Raw genomic sequence first — 20,436 nt, 5'->3', positions numbered from 1 at the left:
TGGATGCAGTTGAATCAACACTTTTCTCCATTTCTGTAGGACTCATTCAATTCATGTCGCAATATTAATAAAAAAGGGTAGAGTTGGCCTTGAGAACGCTAACTGGGTTCACGTTTCAGTCTTTTTAGTGAAGATATAGAAACCAGGGTCCCTTGGCTTTGTCAGAAGAAGAAAACTGGGAATGAGAGAAGGCCTCAGGCCAAACGGGGCTCTGCTGAAAGAGTTTGATGTGAGGATTTTCCTTTTTTTTCCCTCCCCCTCCGTCTCTCATCCGAGTTATTGAGCTGCATTGGAAGGAACTTTTTTGAGGCTGAAGTTTGACCAGTTCACTGCTACTTTCTGACGGGTTTGCTTTGCAGAATCAAGACAGAACCTGTGGGAAGCAAAGGGGAAAAAACAGGATGAGTAGAGCACATCAAATTTAACACCACCAATTAGATATGCATAGAGATGTCAGCAGATGTTCAGCATTATATGCCTCAATTGGTAACTAGGAACTCCAAAACATCATCTTTTTCTCAGCTCACCAAGACCAGCACTTATCTGTGCCAAAGTTGCTTCTGACGGAAGAGGACTGAGGTGTAACTTTTAGCAGAATCAGTGAGATGTTTAAAATTAAGCCAGAGGGGAGATGTAAGATGATGTTTTTAACATGCTGAGAAATGTAAGGTTCATTTATGCTGCGACAGTGGGATGGTGCGTTCACAACAAACGTATTTTAAGGTTCAAAAAGGCGTCCAATACCTAAACTTGGACATCGGGTCACAGAGGCTCGACATTCAACGTTCTTTTTATTTTATTTATCCTTTATTTAACCAGGTAATACCCATTGAGATTAAAAATCTCTTTATCTTGCAATCTAAAAAGTGGCATAGCTTTATTTGAAGTTATGAGCTGGAAAAAAATATTTTAACATATTTTTAAGCAAGAAACCTCAAAACATCCTTAGTTTATCAGGATTATGATCCTACTAAAAGCTCTCTGAAGATGGCTAGGATGTCTGTTTTTTTTTTACTGCCGTTAGTAGCAACAGAAAATTAATAAAAGGTGTTTTTTTTTTTACAGGTTGCGTTAAAATCTGCAAGCACTGAACATTTTTCACTGGCAGGTTTTGGCATTTTTAGTTGATGTAGGTATTTATAAACTGTTTGGCTACAGTTCAGTAGAGAATGTTTCTCTATTTATCTTGTAGATAATAAAATAAAATACCTTCTCCTGCCTTTTTAAATCCACTGGAGTTTTATCCCTTTATATATTTTTATATAAAGGGATCCCGGCTGTCTGACAGCTCCTGGATCAGCTTCTGACTGGTTGATTCTCCGCATCTAGCAGATGAAAGTTACGATTCAAACATCCATTGCTCTCGACGGTAGAAACACTGCAAGACTGGCTGCCCCTCCAGCTCTAATCGTGCCACGCTCCTACATCGCTTCTCCCTGACACGTAAACTTCCTTTAGTGTGAATACACCAGAGACAGAGCGACACTTTAGACAGACAATAGGAGGTCTTGACAGAGTAAAATAAAGGTGTTTTATCCTTTTTGCGTTTAACATTTGCCCTTTACGTACCACAAAGGATCAGGAAAAATAGGAAGCTTTTAATCAGCACAGAATTCCGGGTTTACATTCCTTAAATAATTGGGCTTCTTTTCTATGCAATAGTAACTGCTTTTTTAGGCATGGTACTTTAACGCATTCATTTTGGTTTAATAGAAATAAATCAAAATTAATAAATAAATTACAAATAAAATAATTTATCTTTGTGTTTTATTAAAGTTAACTGGAGGCTGAGGTCCTATAAACAGCCCATTGGATTATTTTTCTATAATCTCTCTCAGCTCAGCTCTCAGTATCCACCCCTCCTCTCATTGTCTCTAGCCAACTGGAGTCGGAGTCACATCATGTCCGCTGTAAAAATCATTGACGAGGGTGAGAGGGTGAGTGTCTCTAAGCAGATGCAGCAAACATCTGAAAAAAATGCGGATATATTTAGGGCAAGAAGTGCGGCAGAACCATTGGAGTCAAAAACTGCAAAGTGATCCGAGGCGGAGATGGCGATAAACTGCTGAGGAGAAGAAGGATGTCTGAATAAATCCTAACAGTCTGCTAAGAACTAGCTGAAGAAGACAGAATTAGCTGAATTAATTAAGTGATAAGATTTGTTTTTGTCTTCCAAATAATACCATAACAGCAGCACGGGTAGGAGAAGGAACTAATTCTGACATAATAGAGATTATATGTCAGCATAAGGTCTAATCTAATGTAACAGAGAAATGTTTTATGTAGGAAAAGAAGAGCTATAGGGTGGAGAGGCCATTATTGGACTCGATGTGATGATCAGAGGAGCCAACGCTTATTAAGATTAGCTCTAAAGATAGTTTTACTCAAGTTAAAGTAAAGCAGAAATTGTCATTCACAAAAAAACAGTTAAGACTAATAAATGGTTTGGTAAAAAGGAGGCTCAACTTGACCTTCATGTGGATTAAATGTTTAAACACGCTTAAAATGAAATAATCAGGTAGAAAAACTTAAAATTATATGTACTGATGAATTTCAGGCTTGTATAACAAAAGCGTTAAAAACAATAAATATGTGTTGTTGTGCTCATATAATTATGTTTAATCAGAAAAAAAAATTTTTGAATTGAAAAGATGGTTTATTTTGTCACTTTATGCTTTTCCATCAAAATGTGATTAATTAATTACAGAGCCTATAATTGATTGTATTAAAAATGTTAATTGGATCCCACCACTTTTCTATTGTGACAGGCTGTTAGAATGAAATATGTTGGTGAGAAACCCTTATGAAGTTGTTTATATGTTCCATGTTAATATGAGCTGGAAGGCTACAAATATGACAACTAGGGAAAAAAAATCATTATTAGCAGGTTGATCTAATGATTACTGCTCTGGTTTAAACCTCAACTTTTTTTTAAATACAGCTGTATTGTAGGACAGGAAATGATGGTCATTATACGGTAGATAAATTGAAAAAAAAAATCAAAATAATAATGTGGTTACAAAGAAAACAAAGAAAAAAATCTTAAATTTCTAATTTAATGTTGAATCTTTACAGGACAAAACTTGGATATTTTCCCAAGCTATAAAGTCATTAAACTGGAAAAAAACAAAGAAACATTTTAGTTAGACTTACAGGAACATATTTGTAGTATTTATAAAACCAGAGTTATCTGTGGCGTTTGTGACAAAAACAGCAAAAGACCTCTTAGATTAAAGAGGTAAATTGATGAGAAGCAGATATGGGTGAATGTTTATTTTTTTATAAAGGAAAGCCCAAAGACCCGGGCTCACCGCCTTATCAGGACATCTCACAGGTGCTGACTCACCATTAGTCAATGCTGCATTTGGACCTTTAGCATCGCCTAAACATCTCTAAATTGAGTTTATAATGTCTGACAATTTATTTTTGTCCTACAAGGGTCTAAATTTCTTAGCTGCAATAAATTACATGTATGCATTCCATTACAAAAATAGTCAATTATTTTTGCAATGTGACAAAAGACTGACAAGAGAGGATATCCAGGTTATTTTCTTGTAAACTGTGAAATGATCCAGAATTTTCTTCTCGTCATTTCTTCTCTACCGTTTTACAGTAGAGCTAATTGTTAGTGGTAGTACTGTGTTTACCTTTTAAAGTATTCCACCTCCCGATCAATCTCATCCATCTCTGTTGGATCCACATCTTTAGGGAGAAACACATCATCTGAAGAATCGACAAAGATGCAGAATTATACGCGATGAATGGAAACTCAAACTAATGAAGTAAAGGCAAAGGTTTGTGATCCCGTACCAATAGTGCTGCTGGACTTTTCTCCCTTATTCTTGCTCTTCTTATTTTTCCCCTTGGATTGCTGCTGCTGAGGCCCATTCAGAGGAACTGTGCTGTGAGCTTTGCTCTCCGCTTCCTGCTCAGACCGACCGGCTCGGCTCTCCGTGTCAGTTTTCCCCTTTTGAGCACCCAGGAGCCCGTTTGCTCCATTTGATACATGTTTGGCCGATCTGCCTTCTTCGGCTTTCTTAGGTCCGTTCCGCTGGCTGTCTGGCTGCTGAGGCTGTTTGCTCCCAGATTTCGAGCCGTGAGACGCCGTTTCTTTAGACTCGTTGGTTTTCTGTGCTTCACTCCCAGCAGCAGCTTTGGTCGGTTTGTTAGAACTCTGCTCCAATACGGACTGCTCCTGTTTTAGCTGCTTTTTATTCTTCTTCGACTTTGCGCCTCCGTTCCCAGCAGTCGTGTTCTTCGTGTCGGTGGCGTCCTCCTTTGATTTTGCCGTTGCGTGGGGTGGCACCTGCGGCAAACTGTCACACCCAGCGGAAGTGCATTTTTCAGGGGAGCGGCTCCTCGCCAGTTTTGATGGACCGCTTGTAGTGTTCAACCTCTGGGTGTCCTTTGTAGCAGCGCTGACCCCAGCCGGAGCGTTGGCGGCAGCGTTGGCAGATGAGGGGCTATTTGGGTCATCCCATCCATTAACGAGGTCCAGGTGGCTCTTAAAGCTTCCCAGCGAAAGAGGAGAAAGGTCCAGATCTATCTGCTGTAAGTCGGAGGAGCCGTTGAGATGGGAAAGTAAGTGGTTTCCCTCCAATGTGGCGGCCTTCTTAGGAAAGTCGTTGACATCCAGGTTGAGGTCGTACATGCTGAAGGAGGCTCGGATTGAGTCTTTGATGGTGTTCTTGATCTCTTCTAGACGACTTGTGAGAAAGCTGTTGACTCGCTCCAGTTCCAGCTGAGGCCAGTCGAGCAGCCGACTGGCTTCAGGCTCATCAGGAATCGGCTCGTCTGCAGGCTCCTCAGGCGGACTGGACTGGGGTTCACTGCCGGCAGCACCCAGGTTCACCTGCTGAGCTTTTTCCTGCAGCAAAAAGGTGACAGGCCAAAGAGAAAAAAATAATCAGTACAAAGTCAACAATTCAGAGCAGAGGAGCAAAGCCACACCAATAGGGATCAGACAATTAATCAGATTAATTGATTATTGAAATAACTGTCAACTAATTTAGTAATTGAATAATCATTAACTGGAGGATATACTCTAAAATATGCTTTTAGCCATCAGACCGACCCCCTTAGAGGAATAATTATAACAAAATTGTAAAAAAAAAAATACATAGTTTTTGTTTGTCATATGCTTTATCAGAACTCCTCGGGGGGGAAAAGTTTTAGTTTCACCTGGTTTTATTTTTGTAAAAAAAAATTTTTTTTTAGGAACCTGTGGATATCCAAATATCAATAAATCAATAAAAAAAAAAATCAAAAGACTTAGACATAGATAAACATCTAATGACACCAGCATATGTTTATCTATTTACAGAAATCGCCAAAACACAGTCACATGGTGTTTCATCCACACACCTTTCAAATGGGGCTTTAAAATTTCTAAAACATAAATACTTTTTGTTTTAGAGCTGTGTAAACAAATAAAATAAGATTAAAAATTCTACCTGAAATGTGTGACTCTGCAGGAGTAATGCAACATCAGTTCTTCATTTTTAGCCCCACCCCCTAATGGCCGGCTTAGACCTTTCCAAGGAGGAGTCGGATAATTGTGCGACCATTTCAGGTGATGTAACCGGCATGTATTTTATAAGCTTGCTGTTATTCTAATTTTCTACTCAGTTTGGTTATTATTGTGTGTACAAGCGTAAATTTCAATGAAACAACGGCTAAATCTTAGGAACAAAAGCTTTGCCTTATGCAGAAGGTCTCCAATAATATAAATCAGCATATTAGTTGGGCCAGTTTTCGTTTTGATTGGAAAAAATGCATTTTTTTTTGCATAATTTGATCATTTTTGGCACTGTGCGAAAATCACATTTCTGCGTAGCACACTGCCCACTAAAACGTTTGTGGAACAAACATGCTTCTATTTATTGAGTCCAAATTAGCTTGAGTCATACTCAACATGTGAATCTATAACGTCTGGGGTTCATCTAGAGTTGGCGAGGCTAAATTTTTCATTTTCTCTTTATTTAATCGCCTATAAATCAAACATGGTGGCATTTAAAATAGTGGTTCCACATGAAAGATATTCATCAGTGCCTTTCCGTCATACAAATACAAACGATTGTATTTCCAGTTTATAGTTTAGGAGCTGTACTTGCTTTAATTCACAAATGTAATTTTAGCCGGAATTTGCTCCTAAGACCCTCAGGGCTTATGGGGTTAATTGATTTGCAAAATAATTGTTAGATGCAGCCCTACCCATCGCTTCAGGAGAACATTTTTACAAAGCTCAGCATACCTTCTTCTTTTGTTTGTGTCGAGCCCTTTTAGCTGCCTTGGCACTGTTGACGGGTTTGGGCTCTGAACTGTTAATAAAGTCCAGCAGCTCGTCCACGTCCCTGTTGTCGATGGCGCCCACTGCCGTCAGTTCTGCGTCCTGACGCTGAGGCAGCTCCTCTTTACGCCTGGTCAAACGTGAGCGAAGCTTCTCCCGGATCTCAGCGTAGTTTCGGCTGGTTGGTGCAGCTGGAGGCTAGAAGATAAAGGATGAGTTAATATTCAGCATAACTCTGGCTGAGTGTGGAGGGCTTCTATGTGTAAAGAAGGAAGTACCGCGTTGTGTCCAAAGAACTCGCAGTAGCAGCAGTCACAGTACTTCCCGTCCTTTTGATTGGTTGATGAGGAGGCGCAGGAGCTCCTCTCAGAGCTGCTGTCTTCATCCTCGCCTTCTTCCAGCTCAGACGAAAGGTGACACAGCACCCCATTCGTCACTTTGTGCCCCTTACATGCCTGATCCCTGCAAAAAAAAAAAGACAAACCATCAGAAATGCATTTTAAATAGAAAACAGAAATGTTCTCATTTCCAATAAGGCTGGTTCTGACCTGCAGGCTCCACCGGGTAGATGGCCCACATTGGAAGGGGCCGCAGTTCCTGGGTTGTGTCCGTTACAAGAGTGGTTACAGCCCATTAGAGACGTTCCCAGTTTGCTGTGTTGTGTGTTCACTGCGGGAATGTGGGAGTTTTTGCATGAACTGGGCTTATGAACCGACGTTGGGCTGTCTGGACTCGGGGAGCTGAGTTTGGCTGTGGGGCTGTGGAGGTTTGGTACCAGCGGGGTGAAAGAACTGTGGGCTGCAGCGCCAGATCCGCACGACGAGGAGACGTGGCCGTGCTGTCCGGAGCTTGGCTTTGGGGGCAGGAGGGAGGAATGCTGGGAGGAAAGACCGGTGGGACTGTTGGGCGGTACCGACAAGTCTGCATGTTGATGGTGGTCACTGGGATGGAAGGCCTCCCCTGGAAGACAAAAAAACAGGATGAGAAATGAGCTCCAGTTACAAACAGTGACGTTCAGAGTGGCCTTCTTAAAATATTCACCTTATTGGGAAAGATTTTTATTTAACGCTGTGGTACTGGATATTTCCTGGATTTCATATACTTACAATATGATCTCATAAAAGTCTAGATTAGGGCCGGGCGATATGGCAAAAATGAAATATCACGATTTTTTGATTATTTTATTGTGATCCCGATTTTATACCGATTTTTTAGATACGACCAACATAATTACATGCAAAGAAGAGAAAAATTAAATAAATGAACAAGTTTATTAAAATTAGAGAATCAAAGCAGTGCTAATAAACCTTTTTTTTTATTTCTATATTGTAAACAAACCAAAGAGTATCAAAATGCAATAACTCCTGAGTAAAACAATTACAAATTAGTTACATTTTTCAAGTAACTTCAGTCAAAATAAATAAAAATTCTAGCTGTATCTTAGCGCAGTTTTATTACTTTAAAAATCAGTTAAGATAAGTTAAAGGAATAGTACACCCAAAACATCATTAGGCTTCATTTTCTACTCACCCCCATGCTGAACAACACTCTGGAGTACTTTTTTTTTATATCTCAAATGCATCTGGAGATCTGGGAGACTTCTTGCTGTCTGCTGACATTCAAATAATGGAGGTCTACGGTGCCCGAGACAGAAAGGTCCATAAAAGTCCACAAAAACGTGTCAATATTCCTCCATACTGCTCGTCCAATGTATTCCAAGTGTCCTGAGTGGGTAGCATCCAGAATTTACTCGAAACGAAGTCATTTAGAATGTTTTTAGAGCATAAACAGTAGTGTATAGTATTTCCTGAAAGCGCGCGCCAGCGCGTTCACGAGCCTACGGAAGCCGGCAGACCAAACCAGCGCATTCAGCTCGGCAAAGAACTCATGCTCTTCCTCAACACTGAAGTCCTCAGACATTTTTCTTTCGTTGTTTCTTTCTTTGCACAGGTAAACAGCACATTTCTTCTGCTACGCTTGCATTATCGGCAGAGCAGACGCTGAATGCGCACTTTCATCTGGTTTGGTCTGCCGCGGTTTCCGTAGCGTCATGAACGCGCTGGCGCGCGCTTTCAAGGAATACTATACACTACTGTTTATGTTCTAAAAACATTCTAAATGACTTCGTTTCGAGTAAATTCTGGATGCTACCCACTCAGGACACTTGGAATACATTGGACGAGCAGTATGGAGGAATATTGACACGTTTTTGTGGACTTTTATGGACCTTTCTGTCTCGGTCACCATAGACCTCCATTATTTGAATGTCAGCAGACAGCAAGAAGCCTCCCAGATCTCCAGATGCATTTGAGATATCAAAAAAGTACTCCAGAGTGTTGTTCAGCATGGGGGTGAGTAGAAAATGAAGGCTAATCATGTTTTGGGTGTACTATTCCTTTAAGATTTTAAACTAACGGACGAACGTCAAACCCTCGGATTATATTCTAGCTGTGAAGGTTTTTTTGGGTAGAAATACAGCAGAACTACAGTTCTGTGGATCCTGATAAAACGGTCTCTTAATGACAGATCGTCAGAGGTGTAGATCGCAACGCGGTCTTAAATCATCATATCGCCCACCCCTAGTCTAGATTCTACCTTGGATCACAATCATTATTACTAGTTAGAAACCCACCATGGTAAATTGCCTGTACTTATATATTTACACTACATTCACCTATTCATCCACACACTCATGGTGGCACGCTACATTGTAGCCACAGATGCCCTGGCGCTCACTGACAGAAGCAAGGCTGCTGTACACAGGTGCCACTGGGCCCTCTGGCTTTAGCTAACATAATTTTGTTGAACGCTGCTATAACACTTTTATCAATATATTGCAAACCTACACAGTAATCCAGGTAACAGCAAACATGTTTTTTTTTTTACCAGCAATCTAATTTGACTGAATCAGATCGATTGAATTTAATTTCAGTTCAGTTTATTTATGTTTTGCCAATTCACAACACGTGTCATCTCAAGGCACTTTACAGTTCACCAGATCATCCAGTCAAACTGATTCAAAGTTTTCTATCTAAGGAAAACCAGTTGATTGCAGCAGCTCATTGACTCGAATGCAATCCCTCACACTAATAGGGGTGGGTATTGGCAAAGAAGTCACGATTCGATTCGAATCACGATTCACATGCCACGATGCGATTCTATCACGATGCATCACGATACTTGAAATATTGCGATGCATTGTGATATTTTCACTGAACACTGTAAGAAAAAGATACAGCCCTTACCAGTGGCTGACTGGCTGGGTGTGATCTGGACAGTGTCTTCAATTGATACATAACTGAAAGCAACTGAATTCATACATAGCTGTATTTATTGAAATTACTTTTGGAGGTGTTGCAATGAAAACAAATACTGGACAGAAATATTACTATTACTGGCATGGACACACCAACAAAAAGATCTTAGGATTCATCAAACTTAAAATAACAAAATGAGGATAATCAGTCCGGACATGCTTATGACACAAAGCAGCAGGCGTCAACACATCCGCAGCGACATCTGCTGGACTGGAAGTTGTATTCCACTTGGTTTGATTGATGTGCGCCAACCATTAATGTATTTTATTTGTTCATTTTTTTTTTTTTAATAATCGATTCTTGCCTTCAAGAATCGATTCAGTAGATCACAAAAATTAGAATCACGATTCATCGATTTGACGATTATTTTGCACACCCTTACACACTAAGCATGCTTGTAGCGACAGTGGAGAGGAAAAACTCCCTTTTAACGGGAATAACTCCAACTCCCATGTAAGAGGATGAAGAGAGCACATCCAGCCAGTCAGTCAGAGAAACAGGACTACACTGGAAAAAGAGGCCGATCTCCAACACCTATAAACAAAGGTTTTGATGGCAGCAGCACAGCTTTTGTTTGAAATGAAAGCTGATATTTTGAAAAGAAAGGAAACTGAAACTTAAGAATCTAATTGATTATTGAAGTTTGAATCAGTACCCGGCACAAACTGACTATACTTTCCTGTTAATTTAACATTTTTAAAATAAGGGTTAGCTGAAGTAATTCAATTCTTTTGAATAATAAAATAGTTATGGATGCTTTACTAAGTGTAAACAAATATTACACATTTTTATTTAGTTCAAACGATATTTTGAACCAAATTAAAAGGATTCTTTGTAAAATTTGAAAGAATCTTCCACCAAGATTGGAGCTGATGAGATCATTGGACCAGTTTTAAATTTCTACAACAAGTTCTTATCTGTAGTTTCTGATCTTTTTCCACCAATAAACACACCGTAATAAGACCTAAAGCCCCTGTCACACCTTGATGATTTAGACAGTGTATGCCTGACGTACGGAAAATCAAGCAAAAATGCTGGCATACATTGGATAAGTTATGGGTACGTTTTGTGTAAGTTATGAGCACGCTAAAGAAAGCTGACACACATTGAAACACGGCGAGTACATTATGCCAGCCTATTGCATACATGTGGCATAAGTTATAGTTAAGTTTTCTGATTGTTGACATACGTTAATTGTGGTGTCTCGCTTATCCAAAACCTTTGAGTAACTTGTGCACAACTGATGTGTAACTTATCAAGAACTTATCTCCAACGCATATCAACGTATTTGACGTGTTCCAGACGAGCGCTGAACGTGTTTCTAACTTACAGATACTGTATAATGGCGCATTGGCAGCGTTGTGGTATAAAAGGGGTTCACAGGAGGAAACTTTGGGTTCTCCTCTAGACTGCATCCCCAGTGAGCGAGAAGGTGAGTGTGATGGATTGTCCCTGTGTTCACGGCCACGACCAACAAACTTCCTAGCAGGCATGACGCTCAATCTGCTGTGACTGCAAACCCTCTTTCTTTCTTCTTCTTTTTATATATTCCTTTTTTGGGGGCGGGTGGTAAACAGACGCTAGGTTGATGCTGTAATCAAAGAAATCTTTTTATGCAAACTGGGCGCCTCCGGGCGCATCGCTGCCCAGTAGCTTTATCTGATGCTTTATAATGCCCACAAAATGTCGCTTGGGTGTCATTTCATGGGCGTTACTCTGCTATGTGTTATGCATAAGTTAAGTTATTGTTGGACCTAGGCTCTGGACTTGTTTTAAATACTCTATGCATACGCCCAAAATAAAAATAAAAACTTGCACAGAACTTTCAGCGTATGCCGCGTTTTAGAAGATTCTGGGACGTCTGGCATAGGCTGGCTAAATCGGCAAGGTGTGACAGGGCCCTAACAAGGTCCTGCTAATAACAACAGTAGTTTTTACAATTTTGGTATAACTACTGCTCTGAATTGGTTGCTCTTTAAGCTAATGGCATATTTTAGAGTCCCTATATTTCAGTTAGCAATAAGTCGATTACTAAATTAGTTGAAGGTCTCAATCTCAATAATTGATTCCTCCGATTAATTGTTTCAGCCCCAATCTTAATGCCTTTACTGCGATGCTGGTCACTTTTATCCTTTTTTTTAAGTTCCCTTCTCTATCATGGAACACGCTGCATTAAAAAAATATTTTGGAAATGCCAGCTTGGGTAAGGATCAATCTACTCTAAGGGAAACATTTTTAGCAATAATTGTTAATAGTTCTGTTTTATTGATAGTTTTATTAAATAATAGTGAGGTCTGCTCAGCGGTACAGTGGGTAGCACTGCCCTCTTGCAGCAAGAAGGTTCTGGGATAAGCGTGTTAGAAAATGGATGGATGGAGTTTTGTTTTAAAATCTTAGTGCATCCGGTGCTGTGTAACTATGACTGCTCTGTCACAACCAGACACATAAGACTTTAAACAGGAAGTTGGAATCGCGTAAAACAAAAGGATCGGCTGAGCTTAATGTGATACTTTTCCTAGAACAGTTAATGGAACAGTTAACCAAATACCTGGGGGCGTTGGCCGACGGCACATGGTCTTGAAGTGATTGGGATTAGTCTTACAGAGGTCTGCTGAGGTAGACTGGGCGTTCCCAGCAGAGGACCCACTGGAGTTTTGGGATGACGGGTGACTGTATGGACACACTTTGGGACTTGATGCTTTTGCAGATTTTCCAGGTGCTTCGTGAAGTCCCCGTTTCTCGTGACAAGCAGTTAGCCCTGCAGAGAGAAACACGTTTGACTTGTGCGCACGCCATAGTTCACACTAATAGATGCAAACGCAGGAATAAGCTTCTGAGCCATCGCTGTCATTTAATAATCTGCATCAAAAGGAGGATGGAGGTTGATCTCCTTTCTTTTTGTGTACATCTAACAACCCAACAGTAAACAATTATCATTGCTGCTATTAGAACTATTTTTGAATCTATAATTTAATCCATGCAAGCAAATCTAATGAGTTATAAAAAGGTAAGACTTTCAACACACTGACCACACCAATGCCTTTAAAGGCAGACATGATTTGTTCTTATTTCTGTAATAAATGCTCTGCACCTTTTAAAACAATGTATTTCCTTTAATTGCCTTTTCATTCTGAATCATCATTTCCAGAGCAGAGCTACAAGTAGGCTGGTGTTTCGCAATAAAGCTTGGAAACAAAACAAAAAGAAAGTTGTAATTGCTTTAAGTGAGGCTTCACCCTATGTACACGCCTGATGTAGAGAAACACATTTTACTTTCACTTCTCCAGGTTGTCATGTTTTAAATAGATAAGAAAACTCATGGTACACCTGAGTGAATTCAGTCTGATTAGAAACAGACTATAAAACCATTCGGTAGGTTATAATAAATGTATATTTATTCCATTATAAAATGTCATACTTTTAGTAGAGCAACGGTCGCAGCGTTTTGGCCACTGATCCAATTTTGGATTTTCTTTCTGTAACCAAAGCTGACAGGTGATGAAACGTCACCATTCACCTTCAATGTTCCAATATTTTTTCACAATAAATAAGCGTTCACAAATTTTGAAACTATATAAACGTGTTTTTAATGCACACGAGCTTGTGTGTTCCAATGCAGGTTTAAAGTTTAAAGCACTGAGGTGGAGGATTCTCAGAGCTTTTTGGAGTACAACCTGTCTGATGTTTCTAAAAGCTTTAAGGATATTTACCATTCACTATGAAACCGCCTATAGGTTTTACTCTGACCAATCATTAATCAATACCCACAAACCTGATGCTTCAATTTCTCAAGTCTACATTAATCATCCAAAACAAAGTTTACGAGCTGATGTTTCATCTGGGACAAAAAGTTTAGGTATAAAGTTACAACTTTGCAGAACTACAAGCAGAAATCACAAATGTATAAGTACGTATCTAAAACCTCTGGTGAAGCTGGCGTATTCCTTGCCGGCTGTTGGTGGAGATGCACCTGAAAGTTCTTTGCAAACTGGCATTAAATGAGAGGAAGAAGACAAAAACGTGTCATACTTTGCACGCGTTCAACACAACGATAAAGGTAAAATGGAGGATTTTCGCAAATTTTTGAAAAACCCACCCTCTCCACTTTTTAACAAAAAATGCAAATGCCCAACCCTGTACCCTCTACCGAGAGGGAACGCCTATTGAACATGTGCAAGAGCGTGCACAAGCCCATTTCTCCTCGTGAACGCTCTGTTTAAAAATTGCTAATTGCGTTGCTGATACAAGCTTACTTTCCAAAAGAAGATTTGAAAGTTTTCCACCATGTCAGACTCACCACCGCTAAGTGAAAATGGGGACGAGCACGTAGGACGGCCTTACGTAAACATATCACCAGAATGATTGACAATTAGGAGGACCAGTTATTTGGATGATCCAACCGAAAAAAGGAAAAAAAAACATTCTCCACTATACCTTTAAGGCAAAGATATAACGTTCGACTGATGGTTCCGTTTTAGTCTTCTTCCTCTTCCCATTTAAACTCAGCAGATGAACAAAACTAAACTTGTATAAGAACTGATGTAAAACATATGTATGAATTTACAACCCAAATATAAATATTACTTTTTGTTTGCAGACATCTACGCATACATTTTTATTGACAGTAATCTCACCCCATACGCGATTCATCAATTGATTGTTTATAAAGATAACATTTTTGGAGAATCTGGATTTTTTCCCCCACCTATCAACTCCATTGGGTTCAACAACTCAAAGGGACATAATTTCATCACTTGATGTTCTTAGATGTCTCCTGTGCATTTAATGTTATATTTTCATTGTTGCAAAACATGATTTTTTTTTAACATAATTTTCCCAGCTTGAATTTCATTGCCTTTTAAATTAAGGTCACCTTTCAAAGGGGATGGCTAAAATAAAAGGCTTTTTTGTTGTTTTTAAAAGCATCTTTTTTAAAGAAACTTTAAATGACAAAAAAAAACTGTAATTAAAAAACTGAATCGATTCACTGGATTTGGAAGGGGTAAAAAAAAGAGATTGGAAAGCTTATGAACATCATCCAGGTCTAATGTATCATCAGGCCCTTGAAAACTAATTCAGATATTTTCCTAAAAAGCTGTTCAGCTACAGCTGATCCAGCATGCTGCTGCCTACGTCCTCACCAAAAGTAAGAAAAGTGAAGCACATCCCTACGTATTAAAATAGTTACTCAGACTCCCCTTATTTCAGGGAATAAACTTTAAAATTCGCCTTGTCTATAAATTACTGAATGGCTTAGCTTCCAAATGCATCACAGATTTGCTGTCAGAGGATCAACCTGCCAGACATCTCAGGTCTGCTGGATGAAATCTAATCTAAGCTTTTAGTTCTCACGCTACAATGATCTGGAAGAAAGTTGCTTTAAATGTAGGTTGAAAACGAGAGAATGACAGAAAAGGGTGTTCCTCTTTCCCTGGTATAGTTAGTTGATTTATATTTAACACAAAAAGGGCGAATTATGAGAACGCTTTGATATTTAAGTGAAATCATATAAAGATTTTGTGGATTTTTCTTCCAAGAATACTCCATTTTGTTGCCTTAATGGGCTTGGGAGGGACTAAGAACTGTTGCATTCAGTAAACAATGAAAAAACAAAGATATTTTTCTGTATTTAATCTGCTGTTCAATAAGTTGGCCTCTTTTCATTCATCAGATGATCAGTCAAAAAACAACAGCCTAATTTAGAGTCGCTCTGCGGGTAGCAATTAGGCATTAGGTTTAACTTCTTGGTCTAAACCTTAATTTTCCTTCTCTAGGAGGCAGCAGACCGGAAGTTTCCAGCCAACATTAACTCCATCATTTTCCACAAACAACATCACAGAGGAAAAAGTCTTTCATACGGTGCTTTAGCCTGGAGAAAACGTCAGCTTTCATTGACCGCTTTGGGCCTTACCTTGCGATGACAGACCTTGTTGTGAGTGCGAAGAAGTGGTGTGGTTGCAGTGCTCGCCTCCGTTGGAGTGGGCCGAGTTCCAGAGACCTGACAGTTTATGGGCCGACAGGAAGGAACTCGGGTCCCAGTCTACAGTACTTTGCTCCGGGTAACCGTTCCCACAGCTCTGGGACTTACAGGAGGAAGAGTGTGACAATGGTACCTGGTTTGAAAGAAAGAAACAAGACAAAACCCTAATTAGCTACATCTGGCCTTTTTTTTTTCTCCATTCACTGGTCTGAATTGTGGCAGTATAAGAACCAAACAGTAGAGAAGGATGTTAATATGAAACTGTTTAGGAATTCAGTCAACGTTTTAATGGGTTAAACAAAACAGCAAAATACTTTCTTGTTTTTCTAATGTTTACACTTTTAGAAATTAAATTGGGTGCCACAGATCATGTTGAGTTCTGAACATATAATTTGATACATTTTTGAAACCATCACAAACTAAAGAGTAAAGCGTGATTCAACAACAGAGGGGAGAGTTTTGCATCCAGCAGAAAGCTAGGAAATTACCTGACCATATTAATTCATTTATAAAAGTAAATAATGGAGATCTTTTAATTTTTAATTAAAAACAGATTTTAAATCATATACTGTCAGCTTAAACACTTGAGGACCAAAAAGTGTCAGTTTTTGTTTTAATTCAAAGAAAAAGAACAAGAGAAAATCTGCCTGTAGAGAAATTATTAACCTATTGATCGAGAATCAGAGCACATAAGGGAAAAAAAAATTACTGCTAATGATTAATGTGACTGATTAAGTAGTGCATCCGCAGGTTGACTAAATAGGAAAAGGTTTTGCCATACAACAGAAACAAATTTTACCCTGCATCTAACAACATAAAAGAGTGACTTTGTAATACGAATAACCAAATCTGTTTTTCAAAATATTAAAGAACAGGAGGTGAGTAAAACCTCCTGTGACTCAAACTGGGGGTTTTAAATGTACCGATGAGGGCTGCTCCTGCGTGCTCCTTCTCTCCTCCTCCTCCACGCTCTTGCAGCAGCTCTGACAGATCCACAGAGGCACCTCTCCGAGCAGCGACTGGGAAAGCGAGGGAACAGCGTCGGCCAGCTTGCGCCCCGGTGCCTCCCGCAGTAAGGCCTGGGAGAGCGCAGGCACGGCGTCAGCCAACTTCGTCCCGTGGCCAGCAGGAAGTCCGTTGACAGAGCCCGCCCCCCAGTCCTTGAATTCTCGATGGCACAACAGGCAGCAGGTGTGCATAGGCTGTGAAGACACAGAGAAATAATGTGATTACAGCTGATTTAATGAACCGTGGAATTAAAACTTGGCTCCATAATAAACTTGAACCCAAACTAAATCCCAGTTTGGAACCTAGGTTTACATTTCTACTCCTTAGGCCCATAATACCACTATTTTCCATGTCCTGCCATTCTTTAATATGTCAAATTTTAATTTGAACAATCATTACATGTCTTAAATGTATGAAAAACCAATTTAGCTATTAAACATAAAAAGAAATACTAAAGGAACAAAAAAACGTCCTTTCAATTCCTCACACCATAGAGCACATTCTTTAACGTGGTTCATTTGTTAAACATTAACCCTATAGAGTTACACACTGGTAAATATTATTTGAAATCATACTGCCTAATATCACAAGTTCACCTTCAGGGGCTCTGCTGTGTGTAGGCCTCTATCATCTCAACTGGACAGCAGCTACACTACATTATATAAACAGAGAGAGCTGCTTGTAAGAAGCATTGTCTTTTTGTGTGTGCAAACACTAGAAGGAATATTTGCCAGCAAATGAATACCTTAATGATGACGATACGAGTGTTTTATGCACTTTTTGACAAATTAAACAAAGCACTTTTATGAAGTATTAAAATGGTAATTCCAATGAAAATATATATATACACATTTTACCTATTTAATAAGCTGAACCAGCATTTCAGAAGACCTGGGTTTCATAGCAGGCGATTTTGTTGCTACTATGAATATCTGTCCATTTCTTTTTCATCTTCTGCATTAAAAAAATCTAAAAGAAAATGTTCACTAAAACATATCTTACTGATCTTTGTGTAAATACAATAAAAACAGTCAGACCTGCTAATAAACATTTAATATTATCATTTAAAGGTGCAGATACAATAAACATTACGCTAGGAGTTGCTCTAGTAAACACAGATTTCCGAGGTCATAATTCTGACTCCAGGGAGCTTTCGGGATGTCTTTACTTTACGACTCAGTAACATAGGAACAGATATTTAGCTTAACTTTGTCAATAAACATTTTTTGAGGGCATTTTTGTCTTTTTTTAGTATATGAAGATTAGTTCTTTTACACCGGGGATGCTCAAGTCCAGTCCTCAAGAGCTACTATCCTGCAACTTTTTGATGCACACCATTTTTAAACACACCTGCATCAAATGAGTGGCTCATTACCATATGCCTCTGCTGGGCTAAATGAGGGGAATGAGCCTTTCGATTCAGGTGTGTTAGAGAAGAGATGCATCTTTGGTTACGTTCACACTGCAGGCCTTGATGTTCAACTCAGTTTTGTTTTGTTTTTTATCCGATTTTTTTGTGTTGCCGTTCACATTTCCAAATATATGTGACTTGTATGTGATCTCCTGTGTGAACTGCTTTTATACAACGCAAGCGTCCCGCATGTGCAACAGAGGACGCAATGACATCACAGGCCAGTGTGCTCCGTGTTTACAGAAGTAAACATGGATGGTAGTGCTGGAACGCATCTAGCGATCTTTCCCAACCATAAAAACACAATCTTTTCAGGACAGTTAAACATAAATACAACTCTCTGCATCATCGTCCACCGTGGTTGTTGTTTTTTGCCACTTCTTCATAACAAGACACAGAATAGTGATCTTTGTCTGATATTAATGGCGTTCAGGTCGGATGAATGCGACCTGGCCGTTCAGACACAGGTCGCATTTGAAAAGATCAGATTCGTACCGGATTCAGGACCACATAGTCAAGCGGCCTGGGTCGCATTGGAAAAAATTGGATCTGTGTTGTTCAGACTGCTGTGAAAAAAAACAGATCCAGGTCACATATGGGCCAAAAAAAATCAGATTTTGGTCACCTCAGGCTGCAGTGTGGAGGTAGCCTCAAAGTTACAGGACGGTAACTCTTGAGGACTGGACTTTAGCATCCCCGTTTTACACCAAGATAATCTTAACTGAAGCACCTACTGTATATTATAGGACAGTTCTGCTTCAGATATAGATACAGATAATTTCACATACAATAACCCCCAACTTCTAGGTGCAAAACAGGCACTTAGGATCCAGAGCATTGTATCTCCCTCATTACGTTAACTGATTCACTAAAAGAAAAACAAGAAGGCAGGTTTTTCAACATCTTGATCAGACGCTTTTAAAATTCATGTCTAATTCTTGGCTCTAATGGCCTGAATAATAATCATAATAAAATAAGGAGCAGTGATCCAATAACTCTATAGTCTTTCAACCGCCTACGAAATTCAGCAGCTGGAGAAAAAAAAAAGCTTATTATAAATTTACATTTGAAACGCAAGAATATCCCATAAAATATTAAATAATATTACAGGTTTGTCATCTGCAGTCAATTCCCAAGGATCGACTTGTTAAAGCTGTGTTAAACACCAAGTCACAACAATATGAAGCATCTATAGCTCTAAGTTCAATTTAGAGACATTTGTTTTGTTGTGCACATCCTTTAATTCAAGTTGTGTTAAATTAAGGTTTATTTAAAAGAAAATCTAGAAAAACCTTCATGCTATAAAGATGTATATTTTGTATTTTCTAATCAGTGTAAAAAAAAAAGGAAATTGGTGTAATTTAATCAGATATTCTAGTTTTTAAACTTGTATTAAATTATGTAAGAAACTGACTCCCACACAGCTGACAACCAGAGAATAAACATAATTTACATTAGGTTATTAAAAAGAAAAACTATAATAGATCATAGTTTGCAAAATTGCAAAAATGCAAATTGCCCCCTCTCATGATGAAAATGATATTTATGGATTAAAACTTTTAATATTAGTTAATACTACTTTCAAGAAACAATACAAATTGTTTAATTAAATCATTATTAGCAAAGTACGACTGGAAAAGACAAAACCTAAGAGATTTATCCTAATAATTTTAACCCGTTGTCTCCCTTAGCTACTAAGCTGTTAGCCTGTGCTTGCAGAGCGCTCCTGTTCGCAGGGATGAAGCACGTTTGCAGCACACCGACTAGCCTAGAGGCTAACGCTAGCTGGGCGGATGAAGAGTTGTAAAGGCTGGAAATGGGACGACTTGTCCGGGGGCACGGTGTCACCTGTCCCGGCTAAAAGAGATGGGCTGCAAAGCCTACAGATTCTCCTCCCTAAATCCAGCTTATTTATCGAGCTGCACATCCAACCAGATCAAGCTACACATCTCCCGACAACTATCAAGTGCTGAGCGAATGAATTTCATTTATCTAAATTGTATTTTGGTAATTACGTTAAATAAAACAAACAACGGTTATGTTTGGGTTAGCATGGCGAGAAGGAAATAGGAGCCGATTAGTCTGTGTAAACGGTTGGGTTTGGCTCTTAGCTACCTGGTTCGCCCTGCTGTTGGCCAGCCTTTCCAGCCCAGCATCTCCTCCGCCGCCACCACCAGCTGCATCGCCGGGAGAGACAGAGCTCTTCGGTACGGTCTGCTGTCCAGGCACAAGTTCCTTCTGGCCGACCCCTTGTTGCTTGCTTTTCTTTCTCGCCATTACGGTGGTGTTTACGGAACCCTTTGGTCAAGTTTGCACCAGTTTAAATGGCTTTTATGAGCACACTTTCGTTTCTTCTCGGACCTCAAAATGTTCTCTATCTCCTCCAGTCAAGACAACAGTCAATATGGCGGAGGACTGGCACACTCGGGGG

At 39.4% G+C, this 20,436-nt stretch overlaps 1 protein-coding gene across 1 annotated transcript; it reads right to left on the bottom strand.

Moving 5' to 3' along the window:
• Window positions 1-251: 251 nt before the first annotated feature.
• Window positions 252-20,424, bottom strand: fam193b (family with sequence similarity 193 member B). The gene is made up of 10 exons (XM_038284619.1): window positions 20,121-20,424; window positions 16,510-16,788; window positions 15,518-15,719; window positions 12,155-12,364; window positions 6,838-7,249; window positions 6,568-6,751; window positions 6,254-6,487; window positions 3,811-4,867; window positions 3,648-3,723; window positions 252-373 (listed from the first exon to the last, which is right to left on the bottom strand). Exons 1-10 carry the CDS (start codon window positions 20,280-20,282, stop codon window positions 277-279), a joined length of 2,913 nt encoding a protein of 970 aa, XP_038140547.1. The 5' UTR covers window positions 20,283-20,424; the 3' UTR covers window positions 252-276.
• Window positions 20,425-20,436: the final 12 nt, after the last annotated feature.

This window comes from Cyprinodon tularosa, unplaced genomic scaffold (genome assembly GCF_016077235.1).
Source record: "Cyprinodon tularosa strain WSP-4 unplaced genomic scaffold, ASM1607723v1 ctg20, whole genome shotgun sequence".
NCBI classification, from domain to species: domain Eukaryota; kingdom Metazoa; phylum Chordata; class Actinopteri; order Cyprinodontiformes; family Cyprinodontidae; genus Cyprinodon; species Cyprinodon tularosa.
The sequence above is the reverse complement of the archived record's forward strand: the minus strand, read 5'-3'. Positions and strand labels throughout refer to the sequence as shown.

Excerpts from the sequence above, each read along its gene's own strand:
- fam193b (XM_038284619.1), bottom strand. The coding sequence starts at position 20,282 with ATGGCGAGAAAGAAAAGCAAGCAACAAGGGGTCGGCCAGAAGGAACTT. Across the intron at positions 15,720-16,509 it reads CGCAGGAGCAGCCCTCATCG|GTACCATTGTCACACTCTTC; the intron begins GTACATTTAAAA and ends CTTTCAAACCAG. Across the intron at positions 12,365-15,517 it reads ACAAGGTCTGTCATCGCAAG|GGCTAACTGCTTGTCACGAG; the intron begins GTAAGGCCCAAA and ends TTCTCTCTGCAG.